The 16769-nt window shown below is 40.3% G+C and overlaps 1 protein-coding gene across 1 annotated transcript in view; it reads left to right on the forward strand.

Annotated features, from left to right (window-relative positions):
- The window catches only part of PIWIL2 (piwi like RNA-mediated gene silencing 2), a 74491-nt gene that overhangs the window by 34731 nt on the left and 22991 nt on the right, over nt 1–16769 (forward strand). Inside the window, exons 11-17 of the mRNA XM_049769440.1 lie at nt 463–547; nt 2327–2416; nt 6455–6595; nt 10138–10251; nt 11407–11595; nt 15608–15709; nt 16140–16256. Coding sequence (XP_049625397.1) covers nt 463–547; nt 2327–2416; nt 6455–6595; nt 10138–10251; nt 11407–11595; nt 15608–15709; nt 16140–16256 — 838 coding nt within the window. The remainder of the gene's footprint in view (nt 1–462; nt 548–2326; nt 2417–6454; nt 6596–10137; nt 10252–11406; nt 11596–15607; nt 15710–16139; nt 16257–16769) is intronic.

Below are 16769 nucleotides of genomic sequence, written 5' to 3' on the forward strand. Positions count from 1 at the left end.
GGGTCTGGAAGCAAACACCGACAACTGACACAGGAAATAATCCATACATGGGTAAGGAGATTAAACAGATTCAGGAATTTTCATTGCAAGCCTTCTGTTCCTAGCACTAAGACTAGCAAGTAGTTAACTCTGTAGTTTTCAGAAAAACCAAAACTGTACACTTTCTCCTTGAGCTTTGGAGGGAGTCTAGTGAGAAGTGAAAACACACCCTAGGATAGAGACCAGATAGGGTAAGGCACCAATCCAAAAGGTACTTCAATTCAAAGGTGCTTCCATTCAATGAGTAACACGCATCAGCAAAGAAGAAATATCCTGAATAGAATGGAAACTGGTTAATCCAATATCCTTAACCAAGCATCCACTTTGAGTGGATATTTATTTACCTCAAGTCCTTGTTATGAGTAGGATTTATTGCTGTAAGAGTAGAGATGCTACTACTGAAATCTTTTCCTTCTGCTTTAGCAAAAACTATGGGATCACAATTAAGGAAGAGGACCAACCACTTCTGATCCATAGGCCCAGTGAAAGACAGAATAACCAAGGGAAGGTGAGTGTGAGGGGAAAGGGGAATGGGGTAGGGCAGAGAGTGTTGGGCTTACACTGGAATTTAAATTCCATCCTACCAGCCACTCCTGCTTTCTTCATGTCTCTGGGAGTTGTGGAGTAATGTTTATATCTAGGGGAAAAGATATGCAGAGTTAGTCTATCATTTTTTTTTGTTTGTTTGTTTTTATTTTTTCTTTGGGCCACACCTGTTTGATGCTTAGGGGTTACTCCTGGCTAAGCGCTCAGAAATTGCCCCTGGCTTGGGGGGACCATATGGGACACAGGGGAATCGAACCGTGGTCCTTCCTTGGCTAGTGCTTGCAAGGCAGACACCTTACCTCTAGCGCCACCTCACCGGCCCCTAGTCTATCATTTCTAATCAGTGGTATATTCTCATATATTTTTGTTCTTATTTTGGGTCACACCTAGCAATGCTCAGGGCTTACTTCTGGTTTTGCTCAGATATTACTCTTGGTAGGCTTGGACGACCTAAGGGATGTTAGTATTCCGTCCCCTCTCTTCACACTTTGAAGTCCCCACAATGAGGAGCTTTATAAATGCATGATGATTGAGTTAGTTTAAGGAATTAGAATTTATTCTTGGGGCTGGAGAGATAGCATGGAGGTAAGGCATTTGCCTTGCAATCAGAATCCCGGCATCTCATATGGTCCCCTGAGCCTGCCAGGAGCAGTTTTTGAGCATAGAGCCAGGAGTAACCCCTGAGCGCTGCCGGGTGTGACCCAAAAACCAAAAAAAAAAAAAAAAATTATTCTTAGGGGTTGGAGTGATAGCACAGCAGTTAGGGTGTTTGCCTTGCATGTGGTCGACCTGGGTTCAATCCCTGGCATACTATATGGTCCCTTGAACCTGCCAGGAATGATTTCTGATCACAGAGCCAGGAGTAACCCCTGAGCACTGCTGGGTGTGGCCCAGAAAGCAAAAAATATATATATTTTTTTGTTTCTGAAGAATAAACAACTACTGAATCTGTATGGGAAGATAAAAACACATTTTAGCAGACTAGCAACCAGAGGAATGTCTTGACTCCAGACATTTTGTCTGAAATAGGAAGATCAAAAAGCTAATATGGTTGGAGGCGTAAGATTTTATATTATTTGGTTTGTATTCATTAGACTATTATTTTTAGTTTGTAGGAATGTTTAGAAGGACAGAAATTTTGTTTTCTGAATTTTTCTCTACTTTTTTGTTTGTTTGTTATTGGGCCAACTGGTGGTGCTCAGGGATTTACTCCTGGCTCTGCATTCAGGGATCACTCCTGTCAAGCTCTGGGGACCATATAGGATGCCAGGGATTGAGTCTGGGTTGACAGCATGCAAAGCAGTCAACTAACCACTGTGCTGTGGCTCTGGTCCTCCATCTACTTTCTTTGTTTTGTTTTGTGTTTTGGGCCCCATCCGTTGACGCTCAGGGGTTACTCCTGGCTATGAGCTCAGAAATTGCTCCTGGCTTGGGGGGACTATATGGGACGCCGGGGGATCGAACCATGGGCCGTCCTAGGCAAGTGCTTGCAAGGCCTTACCTCTAGTGCCACCGCTCCAGCCCCCTCCATCTACTTTTGACAGTATTAGTATTTTCCCTTTTACTTTATGTAACAAACAAGCTAAGGAAAGGGGTATTTATACACTGTTTCACTGCCCTCTTCAGAGTTTTATAATCCTTATTGTGCAGGACTAGCCTGGGTATAGTATATTTTGTGCATGTCAGGGAACAAGATACTCCTTTACTGTTTTATTTTCCCCTCTGTATTCTGTTTTTTTAGCTGCTTAAAGGTGAAATCCTATTGCTGCCTGAGCTTTCTTTCATGACTGGAATCCCTGAGAAGATGAGGAAGGACTTCAGAGCCATGAAGGTTGTATGCCTGCTTTGATCGAAAGTGTAGCCAACTAGAACTCACTTAAAATTTGAGGTTAACTTAAGCTAATATGCATGTATATGGAAATGTAAGAAAATACTATGCCTGTAATGTTTAAGGAGTTACGTAAGTTTTATGGCTTTAGATTGCCTTGTGTACTGTTAAGAAATATTATAATGTGTTACAATCTGGGGACTTGAGGGACAAAGTAATTGTACATGGATTCTGTCTTGTTTATCTTAATGTTCTTTGGCTGAAATTTCAAAGTTAATATATCAGCAAGGGGACTTCTGAGAATTATGTTATGGGTGATTGTCCTTCCACTGTAACTTTACCTTGTCCTCTTACTTTGCACCCTTGTTCTCATAATTAAAAATAAAAATTAAAAAAAAAAAAAAAAAAAAAAAAAAAAAAATAGAATTTATTTATAAATAAATTTATTAATAAATTTATGAATTAATAAAATTAGTTTTATTTATAAAAAAAAAAAAAAAAAAAAAAAAAAAAGAAAGTGTAGCCAACTGAGCTAAAATTTGGCCAGGCATTATAATTACCGGACAGATAATTTCTTTAAGCTCCAGTTCTGCTCTTTAAAACATAATCTCTATCCCTTCCACACAAGAAACAAGCCATTCAAAGCTTCCTTTTGAAGACTGTTAGAATAGTAGAATGGCTATATTATAAGGTAAAAAGAAACAATTCGGTCTTTACCTTTCATCAGCCAGAGGATAATGTAAAGTAATCAGGTGATCGAAGATGAGGTTACTTGAGAATATGAATGTTTAAAAAAAAGGTTTCAGTGAGCATTCAATTAACTGAATAAGTAGAGGACATAATGTTTTAAAAAAGAAAAGTCAATAGGCCAGTGGGTGAACGTTTGTATTGTTTTTGTGATGTTGGGCTTAGTTCCTTTAGAGTAGTTCAGGTATAGAGGTGTATGGCTGTGTCAGTTCCAACCCCGAGAGCTTTGCCTACACACTGTGTATTTTTTCCTTGCTTCCCTAATCTTTGTCTATCTTGCCTTTATATTTTGTTTTGGACCACACTATACAGTGCTCAGGGTTTACTTCTGGCTCTGTTCAGGCATTACTTCTGGCAATGCTTAGAGGAGCATGTGTGTTGCTGGAATCAAACTGGGGCCATTTGCATGCAAGGCAACTTTAACACCCTATATTATATCTCTGGCCTCAAAGTTAATGTTTATGTTTTGGTGCCATACCCTGTAGTGCTCATGACTATGTGTTCAGGGATCAACAAAGACATATGCATGCCAGGAATTGTGCCTTGCTCTATGTTCAGGGATTACCAGGGACATTTGTTTGTTTGTTTGGTTGGTTTTTTTGTTTTTTGTTTTTTTTGGGCCACACCCGGTAACGCTCAGGGGTTACTCCTGGCTATGTGCTCAGAAGTTGCTCCTGGCTTGGGGGACCATATGGGACACCGGGGGGTCGAACCGCAGTCCGTCCAAGGCTAGCGCAGGCAAGGCAGGCACCTTACCTTCAGCGCCACCGCCCGGCCCCACCAGGGACATTTGTGATGCCAGGGATTGAACTGGGGTTGACCAGTCTGGCCCTTGTCTTTTTTGTTTTGGTTTGATTTGGGCCGCATGTAGTAGTGTTCAAGGGTTGGTTATTCCTGACTCTGAACTCAGGAATAACTCCTGGGGCCGGGAGTGATAGCATAGCAGTAGGGCGTTGCCTTGCATGTAGCCTACCTGGACATACTCAGGTTTGATCCCCAGCATCCCATATGGTTCCCCAGCCTGCCAGGGCAATTTCTTAGCGCAGAGGCAGGAGTAACCCCTGAGTGCTTCCAGGTGTGGCCCCAGAACAAAACAAAAAACAAAAGGAATAACTTCTGGCAGGATGTATCTTACATGCTGTACAATTGCTCTGTCCCTCTGGCCCCTGTCTTATATTTAGTCTTATATTTAATTTGATTTTTAGGCATTAGCTATATGTGCTAAGGGTTTACTCCTGCTTAGGAGTCACTCCTGATGGTATTCAGGGGCTATATATGGGGCCAGGGATAGAACCCAGATTGATGGGCCAGAGTGATGGTGCAGTAGTATGGCGTTTGCCTTGCAGACAGCTGACCCAGGACGGATTGTGGGTTGATCCCTGGCATCCCATATCATCCCCAAGCCATGCGTGATTTCTGAGATTTCCTGAGTGTCATGGTTTGTGGCCCTCCAAAAAATACAAAAAAAAAAAAAAAAAAAAAAAAAAGAAAAAAGAAAAAAAGAAAAGAAAAAAGAAAGAGAAGAAAAAAAAAAAGAAACCCAGATTGGTTATCTGCACATCAGGTGCCTTATCTGCAGTATTGTCTCTTGGGCTGACTTATCTTTTGACCTATACTTTCTGAGGTGCCCACACATTTTAAATTCTTATTTGGGGGGAGGTGGGGGGAATCATACCTGGTGGCGCTTGGGTTACTCCTGGCTCTGCACTCAGAAGTAGGTCCTGGCAGGCTTGGGTGACCATATGGAATGCTGGGATTCAAATTGGGGTCCATCCTGTGTTGGCTGTGTGCAAGGCAAACACCTTATGGCTGTGCTATCGCTCTGGCCCCCATTTTTTTTAAATATTTTAATCATACTCAGTGATGTTCAGAGGTTACCCCTAACTCTGAACATAGGAATTACTCCTGGCATTACTCAGGGGTCCATATGGGGTGTAGAAGATTGAACTTAGGACGGCTGCTTGTAAAGCAAGCCCTTTAAAGACTTGCTAAAAAAGTAAAGCTCTGAGTGCAAAAATCGCTCCTGGCAGGCTTGGGGACCATATGGGATGCTGGGATTCGAACCACAGTCCATCCTGAACTGGCTGGTTTATTGATTTATTCTTTATTACTTTATTGCTTCAGTCCCACCAAACATTATTTTAATTTAGAGCCTGGGGTGAAGCTTAAAACTCCTGTAAGATAATTACGTTTGTCTTTTGATATCTCTCCTTTTATTAATATTGTCATTTTTTTAAACTTTATTTATATATTGATTGATTATTTGGTTTCTGGGCCACACCCAACAGCACTCGGGTTACTACTGGCTCTGCACTCAGAAATCATCCCTGGTAAGCTGACCATATGGGATGTCAGTAGTTGAACCAGGTTCTTCCCTGGTTTGGCCGAATACAAGGCAAATGCCCTACCGCTGTGCTATTTCTTCGGCCCCTATTTTGTTTTTCTTGAAGGCCTCCCCAGAAATAACTCCTGGGCTATACACTCAGTGTTTCCTTGAGGACATGTGGTTCCAGGAATTGAACCTGGGGCCCTGTGCATTCCAGACATGGGCTCCAGTCCTTTGAGTTACCTCTTTAGCCTCAGATACCTCTGCTTTTAATATGTAGGTCAAGACTCCTTCCTTACTGTTCCTAATTACATAATAACTTTATTATCCCACAGCTATTTATATAGCTCCATAGACTTCCTGACCCAGAATGCCTTGCAGGAAATAACAGCTGTATAATTAGTCCCAGAAGAGTAAATGAAGAAATCACTTACATGATTTATAATGTATATATTCTTTTTAGATACCAATTCAATAAATATAAAATACTGATTATAAATTGACTTTTTGCACCAAAAAAAGGTCTTACAATGACATTAAATGACGAGACTAGTACAGAAAAGTATAAGACTGTATGTGGTTTTTCCATTCTATTTTTTTTGTTAAGTACCTGACATAGTGTATTCTGCCCCCACCCACTATCTCCTCCAAATATTCATTAGGTGTAACCAAATTTCCTTTGCTTGTGTTTCTTAGAATATCGTTGGAATTTTTAATTCAGAACTTACTTTGAGAGAGAAGATTTACATGTTATGACAGAAAAATAATATTTAAAATTATTTAATTATTGAAAGTTTAACTAACATTACACTCCATCTAATATCTCTGAGAGGTATTGATTTAAATCCTTGGCTATAGATGTCAGTGTGAAGTACATCTCTTAGGGAAATATATTAGAAAAATTGGGATTTATATAACCTTATAGTAGTATAAGTAGTAATCAACATCTCAATTTTAATTTTACTTAGGAGTTGACCCAGCAGATCAACTTAAGTCCTAGACAGCACCACAGTGCTTTGGGATGCTTGCTCCAGAGAATTTCAAAGGATGAAAGAGCAACCAATGAGCTGACACGTTGGGGACTCTCTCTGCAGAAAGATGTACATAAGGTAAAACAAAGGCTTAGAAAAAAAAAGATAGCACAGTGGTAGGGCATTTGTCTTGCACACAGCTGGTTCAGAATGGATTGTGGTTCGAATGCCAGCATCCCATATGGTCCCCTATGCCTGCCAGGAGCGATTTCTGTACTCAGAGCCAGGAGTAACCCCTGAGCAGGGTGTGACACCCCCCACCAAAAACAAAAACAAAAAAACAACCCAACAAACAAAGGCTTTAAGAGGGAAGGAAATTGCTCTATCCCAAAGGTTTTAGAGCTTTGTGATACTTAAATGATAACCTCCTTTATTTGGAAGTTTTGTTTTATCATCAAAGGTGTGTGTGTATGTATTAAATCAGGGCCTCACACATGCAAAGCAATTTCTGTTAACTGACCTACATTCTCAGCTCTATTACTCTTTTTTGGGGGGTGTGGGACCCACACCCAGCAAGGCTCAGCAGGTATTACTCCTGGAAGTGCTTGGGGACCATATAGGATGGACCAAATATGGGTCAGCAGCATGCAAGGCAAATGCTCTATCATTGCTTTGGCCCCTATTATATTACTTTTAGGAGAGGTATCCTAGTCATAATACTCTAATATTTTAAATTTCTTGACTTGTTTATTTTTGGTTTTTGGATCATACCCAACCATGATCAGTAGTTACTCTTGGCACTGCACTCAGGAATTACTCCTGGTGGTGCTCAGGAACCAAATGGGATGTCGGAGATCAAAGCTGGGTTGGCTGTGTGCTAGGCAAATGCCCTAAGTGCTGTACTATCACTCTGGTCTCTTTTGTTTTAACTTTGCTCATTTATGTTGTGAATTTTTGCCTCTGTTTGTTAGGGATTTGAGTTAATTTTGAGTCAAGTATAGTAAAAGATATACTGACTTAAAATTTTTATTGATTTTCTTCCTATAAACTTTATTTCATAAAATTTTGATTTATTGTATATTTCTCAAGAAGTCATTCAAGTGTTACAGATTGAACTTGGAACCCTAGTCAATCAGACAACTGCCCTAGTCCTTTGAGTTGACATGAAGTCCATGACTTCATGATACACTTTTTTTTTTGTTTTTGTTTTTGACCACACCCGGCTGTGCTCAGGGGTTACTCCTGGCTCTGAGCTCAGAAAATATCCCTGGGGGATAGCATAGTGGTAGGGCATTTGCCTTGCATGTGGCCAACCCAGATGGTCCCCCAGCCTGACAGGCGATTTCTGAGTGCAGAGCTAGGAGTAGCCCCTGAGCACTGTCAGGTGTGGCCCCAAACCAATCAATCAATAAAATAAATAAAGTTCTATAAAAAAGAAATCATCTCTGGCAGGCTCGGGAACCATATAGGATACCGGGGGTCTGGGTCCATCCCAGGTTGGCAGCATATAAGGCAAACACCCTACCTCTGTGCTATCACTCCAGCCCTATTCTTAACTTTTGTTTGTTTCCTGTTTGTATTTGTGATTTCTCCTTCCCAGTTTTCTCTTGAATATAGTTTATATTTACACTAAGAGAATTCTCCCTTAGTGTAACCAGAGATGCCTAGTGATAGATCACATAAGTCATATGTATGAGGCCCTTGGTTTAATCCCCAACACCACCAGAAAAGAGATAGACCAGAGAGAGAGAGTCTAGCAGGTAAGGTGCTTGCTTTTCAAGTTCAAGGCTGGAAACCAGATATGGTCCCCTGAACTCTTAAAGGAGTGATCCTTGAGCACAGATCTTAGGAGTAAGCACTGAACATCATCAGGTAAGGTCTAAAAAAAAAAAAAAAAAAAAACAAAAACAGGGCCAGAGTGGTGGGGCAAGCAGTAAGGCTTCTCTGCCTTGTGTGCACTAGCCTAGGAGGGACCGAGGTTGGATACCCCGGCATCTTTTATGGTCCCCCAAGCCAGGAGCGATTTCTGAGTGCATAGCCAGGAGTAGTGTCACTGAGTGTGCCCCCCCCCAAAAAAACAACAAGAAAAACAAACCCAAAAACAATAGCAAAGAAAAAAAATAAATATTTCTCTTTTAATTTTTCCATTAAAGTAATTTAAAAGATGAATAACTTGGGACCAGAGAGATAGCATGGAGGCAGGGCATTTGTCTTGCATGCAGAAGAACGATGATTCGAATCCTGGCATCCCATATGGTCCCCTGAGCTTACCAGGAGTGATTTATGAGCATAGAGCCAGGAGTGATCCTGAATGCTGCTGGGTGTAACTCCCCCCCAAAAGATGAATAACCTGTTAATTTTTAAGTTTGTTATTTTAAAGACCTTCACTGGTTTCTTTCTTTCTTTCTTTCTTTCTTTCTTTCTTTCTTTCTTTCTTTTCTTTCTTTCTTTCTTTCTTTCTTCTTTTCTTTCTTTCTTTCTTTCTTTCTTTTCTTTCTTTCTTTCTTTCTTTTTCTTTCTTTCTTTCTTTCTTTCTTTCTTTTCTTCTTCTTTCTTTCTTTCTTTCTTTCTTCTTTCTTTCTTTCTTTCTTTCTTCTTTCTTTCTTTCTTTCTTTCTTCTTTCTTTCTTTCTTTCTCTTTCTTTCTTTTTTCTTCTCTCTTTCTTCCTTCCTTCCTTCCTTCCTTCCTTCCTTCCTTCCTTCCTTCCTTCCTTCCTTCCTTCCTTCCTTCCTCCTCCCTCCCTCCCTCCCTCCCTCCCTCCCTCCCTCCCTCCCTCCCTCCCTCCCTCCCTCCCTTCCTTCCTTCCTCTCTCCTCTTTCTCTCTTTCTCTTCTTTCTTCTTTCTTTTCTTCTTTCTTTCTTTCTTTCTTTCTTTCTTTCTTTCTTTCTTTCATTCTTTCTTTCTTTCTTTCTTTCTTTCTTTCTTTCTTTCTTTCTTTCTTTCTTTCTTTCTTTCTTTCTTTCTTTCTTTTTTTTTGTGTTTGGTTTTTGGGTTACACCCCAGCAGCACTCAGGGATTGCTCCTGGCTCTATGCTCAGAAATCACTCCTGGCAGGCTGGGGGGACCGTATGGGATGCCAGGATTCGAACCATCGTTCTTCTGCATGAAAGGCAGACACCTTATCTCCATGCTATCTCTCCAGCCCCACCTTCACTGGTTTTAAGACACTATTTTATTTTATTTGTTTTTTGGGTCATACCCGGCAGTGCTCAGGTTACTCCTGGATCTGCACTCAGAAGTCATTCCTGGCAGGCTTGGGGGACCATATGGGGCTGAGATTCGAACCAGGGTCCATCCTGTCTTGGCCACATGCAAGGCCAATGCCTTATCGCTGTGCTATCGCTTCAGCCGCTAAGACATTGTTTTCTAGTCTCTTTCTTGGCATACCATGTTGGAAGTGTCTGTAATGAAAAAGCAATGCCTATAAAATATTTATGTGCTCAGAGTTGTATTGCATGGTGTCTTGTAACTAGTAGCTTCTTTCTGCCATTCTCAGAAGTTAAAATGGGCTTTTAACTGAATAGGTCTCAGACAGTAGCATCAATATTTTGTGTGTATGTATATGGAGCCAGGGATTGAATCCAGGACATCACACTTGTAAGGCAAGTGCTCTATCACTGAAATAATATATCTCGTTTTTCTAGTGGAGTCATGTAATAGGTGCTATATTTTTTGTTTAGATTGAAGGACGTGTTCTGCCCATGGAAAGAATTAATTTACGAAACACTTCATTTATTACATCTCAGGAACTAAATTGGGTTAAGGAAATAACCAGAGAACTTTCCATCTTGACTGTAAGTGATTCATGAGTAAAGAAAGCACTAGTAATAATTTTGTATATTATTGTTGAGCTAGTTTACTAATAACTTTTCATTCTGAATAATTAATAATACATGGTCCTTCAAAAAAGCAAGTTGATGAGTAATCCTTTTGCTTGACCCATGGACTTAGAGAAGGAAAATAAATTGCTATGGGAATATGTATAGTACCAACTTATTATTCATTCTTTCCTCCTTCCTCTAGCTTTCTCCATCTTTTTATTCCTGGAAATTTCTGGAGCATATTTTTTTTTATTCATGAAAGAAATAAAATTAGAGACTTTTCCAAATAAAGAACATTATGGTGTATGCTTTTGTGGGAGAATTCCCTAACCAGTGCTCAGGGATCCTAAGCCACTCTGGTGATGCTTGACCAATAGGGCCAGGTGGTTTAATGTTAGAACCTGGTAATGCTGTGCTACTAGGGATCTCCTAGTGTTGCTGGGGGCTGCCATGTGGAGCTGTACATTAAACTTTTTGTATATAAAAGTTTGAGCTGCTACCCTTTGAGCTGTCTCCCCAGTCTTTATGTGCACACATCTGTTTCTAAAACTTTTCATTGAAATACAATATAAGAAAAAAAATTATACCTAAAGATATATAGCTTGGGCCAGAATGAGTACTGTTAGTAGGACATTTATATTCATGGCATCCAAAATGCCCTCCTGGGCATTGTCAGTATTGTTGGAGGTGGCCCAAAAATAAGACAAAAAAGATATATGGCTTGATGAGTTTCTACAAGGAAGTATACCAATGTAATCAACACCAAAGCTTAATAACAGACTTGACCAGCACCCCAGAGGCCCTTTGACCTACTAGTTACTGCTATCCCCATCCTTATTCTCATACTCCCCCAAAAGAGCCACTACCTTGACTATAATCACATATGTTCATGGAATCATGAAGTATATGAACTTTCACATTTGCTTTATTTCCACAATTTTCTTGCTAAGTTTGATCCATATCATTAAATGTATATACTCATTCCATTCTTACTGATATATATTCTCAGGCTGTGACAAAATTTATGTGTGTGACTAATAGATATTAGATCAAACAAGACCCTAGAATAAAATCTGATTGAATTTAAAGTTGGGGAAAGTACTAACAATTGTTTGTCATTATTTCTAGGTTCCCATGCATTTTTGGGCATTGTTTTACCCAAAGAGAGCAATGGATCAGGCCCGAGAACTGGTTAACATGTTAGAGAAGATAGCTGGCCCCATTGGCATGCGCATGAGTCCACCAGCCTGGGTTGAACTAAAGGATGACCGTACAGAGACCTATATCAGAACCATTCAGTCCATGCTGGGAGTTGAGGTAGTTAATTTATAGGATTAATTTTTTTAATTACATGTCTATTCTAAAATCTGGATTCTTGTTTTAAGATGGGTATCTATTACTGATGTTTTTCAAGCTCCTGTGAACTTCTGCTTATGTGCATGAAATCCTGTTTTGTTTTTGTGGTTTTTGGGTCACACTCAGGAGGGCTCAGTGGTTACTCCTAGTTCTACACTCAGAAATCGCTCCTGGCAGGCTTGGGGGACCATATGGGATGCCAGCATTTGAACCATCATCCTTCTGTATGCAAGGCAAATGACCTATTTTCATGCTATCTTTACGGCCCCCTGAACTGTTTAATTTTAATTTTATTTCCTTTGTTTTGTTTTACGGCCACACCCAACCTCCTATAACTTTTGCTTTTGTGCATGAAATCCTGAACTGTTTAATTTTGATGTTGTTTCTTTTCTTTTCTTTTCTTTTTTTTTTTTTTTTTTTTGGTTTTTGGGCAGTGCTCAGGGTTATTCCTGGCTGTCTGCTCAGAAATAGCTCCTGGCAGGCACGGGGAACCATATGGGACACAGGGATTCGAACCAGCCACCTTAGGTCCTGGATCGGCTACTTGCAAGGCAAACGCCGCTGTGCTATCTCTCCGGGCCCCGTTGTTTCTTTTTTTTTCAGCCATACTTGGTGACGCTCAGGAGTTACTTCTGGCTATGCACTCAGAAATCGCTCCTGGCTTGGGGGACCATATGGAATGCCGGGGGATCGAACTTTGCTAGCGCACACAAGGCAGACACCTTACTCCCTGTGCCACCGCTCCAGCCCCTTAATTTTGTTTCTTATTCAGTGTTGGCATTCTCACTTTAGTGTTCTGTCTCACAATTGGCTAAGAGAATATCTGACTTAATTGTAGTTTGTTATCTATATAGAACATGTTGTGCTTAGGTGGCCACAGCTTGGCCACAGTGCCATCTTGCACAAATCATTACTGAGTAGTCACAGTCTGACTGGGATCAAGAATCAGATTGTTCTAATACTTGGCAGGTGGCCCATCAGTGCAGGCCTGATAACTAGTTGATCAGGGTCACTATTGCTGAACAGGTCATATCTCTTAACCACTCAGTGTTTTTGTTTGTTTGTTTGTTTTGGTTTTTCGGTCACACCTGGCATCACTCAGTGGTCACTCCTGGCTCTACACTCAGAAGTCACTCCTGGCAGGCTCGGGGGACCATATGGGATGCCGGGATTCAAACCACCATCCTTCTGCATGGAAGGCAAACGCCTTACCTGCTATCTCTCCAGTCCCTAGTTCTTAATTGTACAAAAACAACAAAACAAAATAAACTGAAAACAAAACAGAAGAAGAGGGATGGAACGAAAGCAAAGGAAAAATTTCAGAAGTAATTTGGTCTTAGACTGAAGAGTCAGTATTTTGATTTACGATCAATCCTGAAGTTACCTTGACATCATAACTGTCTTTTGTTTCTTTTTGGGGGAAGTCTGGGTGGAGTTTCACCTGGCTGTGCTCAGGACTTACCCTGACTCTGTGCTCAACGGTGACTCTTAGAAGTGCTCAGAGGACCATATGTGGTATCAGGGATTAGATTTACATTGGTCATATGCAAGGCAAGTACCTTACATGCTATGCTATATTAGCTCTCTAGCCAAGATGTGTTTTGATACACAACTCTGTTATATAATTTATAGTGCTTTCATATCTCTCTCTTTCTCTCTCTCTCTCTCTCTCTCTCTCTCTCTCTCTCTCTCTCTCTCTCTCTCTCTCTCTCTCTCTCTCATTTCCTTCTGACTTCTCATGACTGTTTCTGCACAACTTTCCCCAAGAACGTGTATGATTCCTAAAGACTAGCCCACTAGCAGTAATATCCTGGTAGATAAGATACTAGTTTGATCCCTGAATACACATATGATCCCCTGAGCCATACCAGGAGTAATCCGTGAGCAAAGAGCCAAGAGTAAACTCTGAGTGCAGCAGGGTATGATCTGAAAAACAAACAAAAAAAGACTAATCAAGTATATCACCTGTGAATGAGCTTCCTAATCTAACAAACCGCCGGGTGTGGCCCAAAAACCAAAAACTAACAAATCATCTTATGTTCTCTTTACCATACTGCCAGCAGTTTTTATGCAGCATGGATATGTGCTTCATTCATAATGTCTACCATACAACTCACATTGGTGTTGCAGTCTGTCATCTATTTTTAATTATCTTTGTTAAGGGACAAAAATAAATGTCTATATCTTTCTGTATCTATATATCATTAGGAGTTAGATGAATAGCATGAATGAAGTGACAGTACTGGGGGCCTGTAAAAAACTAAAGAAAGTAAACTCCCATGAATACATCATTGCCAATGTGATTTTAAATTTGTTTGCTTTTTAGTAGAAGCAAAAAAAAAACCCATGGATTTGCCTTATGTATGCACATCCCTGTTTAAGTGTTAACTTTCAGAAAACACCTACAAGATGCTTATTGTATGGTTTTAAAAAAAATAACCACATTTTGCTAGATCCAGCCCTTAGTTTACCTGGATGCAGTTCGTGTTCTACGTGACAGGAAGTTCTTTGATGTGATTGTTGGAACATGTGTCCTTCAAGAAGTCTTAATCTAACATTAATCTTGATTTGGAATAGTGTACTAGTCATTTACCATTTATAATCATTTCTGTAATAATGGACTGACAGTTTCATTTGAGTGCTGGTTTTTAAAATTAAGACTTTGAAAAATGTTCTGTTAATATTGAATCTTTAAGCAGTGAAGAATAGAGGTTGCTGATATGAAGTATGCTGCTGGTATATATTCTTTCTCCTACTTGGAGAGTAAGGTAGAAGTGCTTATTTAGCAGTCATTTATTTTCTTCTGTATTTTTCTCTGAGTCATTTCCTGTGGTATCACATACTAATTTTTTCAAAGGTCTATGGTATGAGTATTAAAAGGTGCTTAGTTTTCTGAATAGAATGGTAAAACATAGAAATGAAAGCAATAGGGGCCAGAGAGATAGTATGGAGGTAGGGCATTTGCCTTACATGCAGAAGGATGGTGATTTGAATCCTGGCATCCCATATGGTCCCCTGAGCCTGTCAGGAGTGATTTCTGAGCGTAGAGCCAGGAGTAACCCCTGAGTGCTGCCAGGTGTGACCCAAAAACCAAAAAAAAAAAAAAAAAAAAAGAAATGAAAGCAATAATTTAATAACTTATAAATAATGTGGTTTATTTATTTTGTTGTAGTTGTATTTGAGTCATCTCTAGCTGTACTTAGGACTTATTACTGGCTTAGGGTTCACTTCTGGCAGGTCTTGGAGCCTATATGGGGTGCTGGGGATCAGACCTGGCTTGGCTGCATGCATGGCAAGTACCCTACCTGCTCTGGCCCCATTTACGTGGCACATTTTTAACTTAGACCTCTTTGGGTTTTCATAAGTCCCCCAAATATGAGATAATTAGTACCAGCTTTAGATAATTTATGTTAACATTCTATTATTTATTAAATTTTTTTAGAGGTCACTTACTTTTTTTTATATTTTATTTAAACACCTTGATAACATACATGATTGTGTTTGGGTTTCAGTCATGTAAAGAACACCACCCATCACCAGTGCAACATTCCCATCACCAATATCCCAAATCTCCCTCCTCCCTTACTTATTAAATTTGTTGTTGTTGTATTTTGGGCCATATCCGGTGACGCTCAGAGGTTATTCCTGGTTATGCACTCAGAAATTGCTCCTGGCTTGAGGGACCATATAGGACGCTGGGGAATAGAACCACTGTCTGTCCCAGGCTAGCGAGGGCAAGGCAGATACCATACCAGCTAGCCGCTGCTGTGTCCCCTGTGGTAACATTTTATATCTATACAAAGAATCATTGAACTAAACAAGTGTTCAGGTTCTTTGTTACAATATCTTTGTTTCAGTCCTCATCTACCTTAAAGGTCCTATGGCCTTGCAGATTCTATACTGCCCAGATGAATCCCTTTGTAGTCCCCTAAGACTTCTAATGACTGATTTATGCATACGTTATCTCCTCAAGGGCAAGATACAGATGGTTGTTTGCATCATCATGGGTACACGTGATGACCTCTATGGGGCCATTAAAAAGCTATGCTGTGTGCAGGCTCCTGTTCCTTCTCAGGTGAGTGAGAGTTGGATAGGAGGGAGAGATGGAACCTCTAGCTTCCCTTAAGGCTTGAAAAAGATGGACACATATTCAAAAATATACCTATTAGAATGTGTTATATTGATTAATCTGGTGATTAGTAGATATTCTTCATTCTGAGAGTATATGCTTTATTCTGAAATTGCTTTACTATGGCAATACTTTTATTGCTCGGTAAGATCCTCTTAAAACATTTTGGTATTTTTTTTTGTTTGTTTGGGGCTATGTGTATGTGTTTGCACATGCAGATGGTTCCATGTCTAGAAACCCTAACTCATAATTTGTTAATGCAGAATGTATGTATGATAAATGAGATGCCTTAGATAGGTATAGTTAACTGAGAATTATTAATATTTTCTGAAGATTAATAGTGTTCATTCCCCCCCCCTTTTATTCCCTTTTATAGGTCATCAATGCCCGAACTATTAGTCAGCCCAACAGGCTTAGGAGTGTGGCCCAGAGAATTTTACTTCAGATTAACTGTAAATTGGGTGGTGAGCTCTGGGGAGTAGATATTCCCCTGGTAAGTGATGCTAAGATACATCTTCAGCTCCTTGAAGAATTCTTTTTTTTTTTTTTTTTTTTTTTGCTTTTTGGGTCACACCCGGTAACACTCGGGTTACTCCTGGCTATGCACTCAGAAATCCTGGCTTGGGGGACCATGTGGGACATCGAGGGATCGAACCACGGTTCGTCCTAGATTAGCACTTGCAGGGCAGACGACCTACCACTGTGCCACCGCTCCAGCCCCTGGACTCTTAACATTTTTACTTTGAAAAATTGTTTTAATAAATAGGGAGAAGAGGGCCCGGATTGATAGCTCAGTGGTAGGTCGTTTGCCTTGCATGTGGCTGACCCAGGGCGGACCTGGGTTTAATCCCTGGAGTCCCATATGGTCCTTCAAAGCCAGGAGCGATTTCTGACACATAACCAGGAGTAGCCCCTGAACGTCACCAGGTATGGCCCAAAAACCCCCCAAAAAATAAAAGAGAGAAGAGGGCCAGAGTGATAGTACAGCTATTAGTGTTTACCTTGC

This window comes from Suncus etruscus, chromosome 3, assembly GCF_024139225.1.
Source record: "Suncus etruscus isolate mSunEtr1 chromosome 3, mSunEtr1.pri.cur, whole genome shotgun sequence".
Lineage (NCBI taxonomy): Eukaryota > Metazoa > Chordata > Mammalia > Eulipotyphla > Soricidae > Suncus > Suncus etruscus.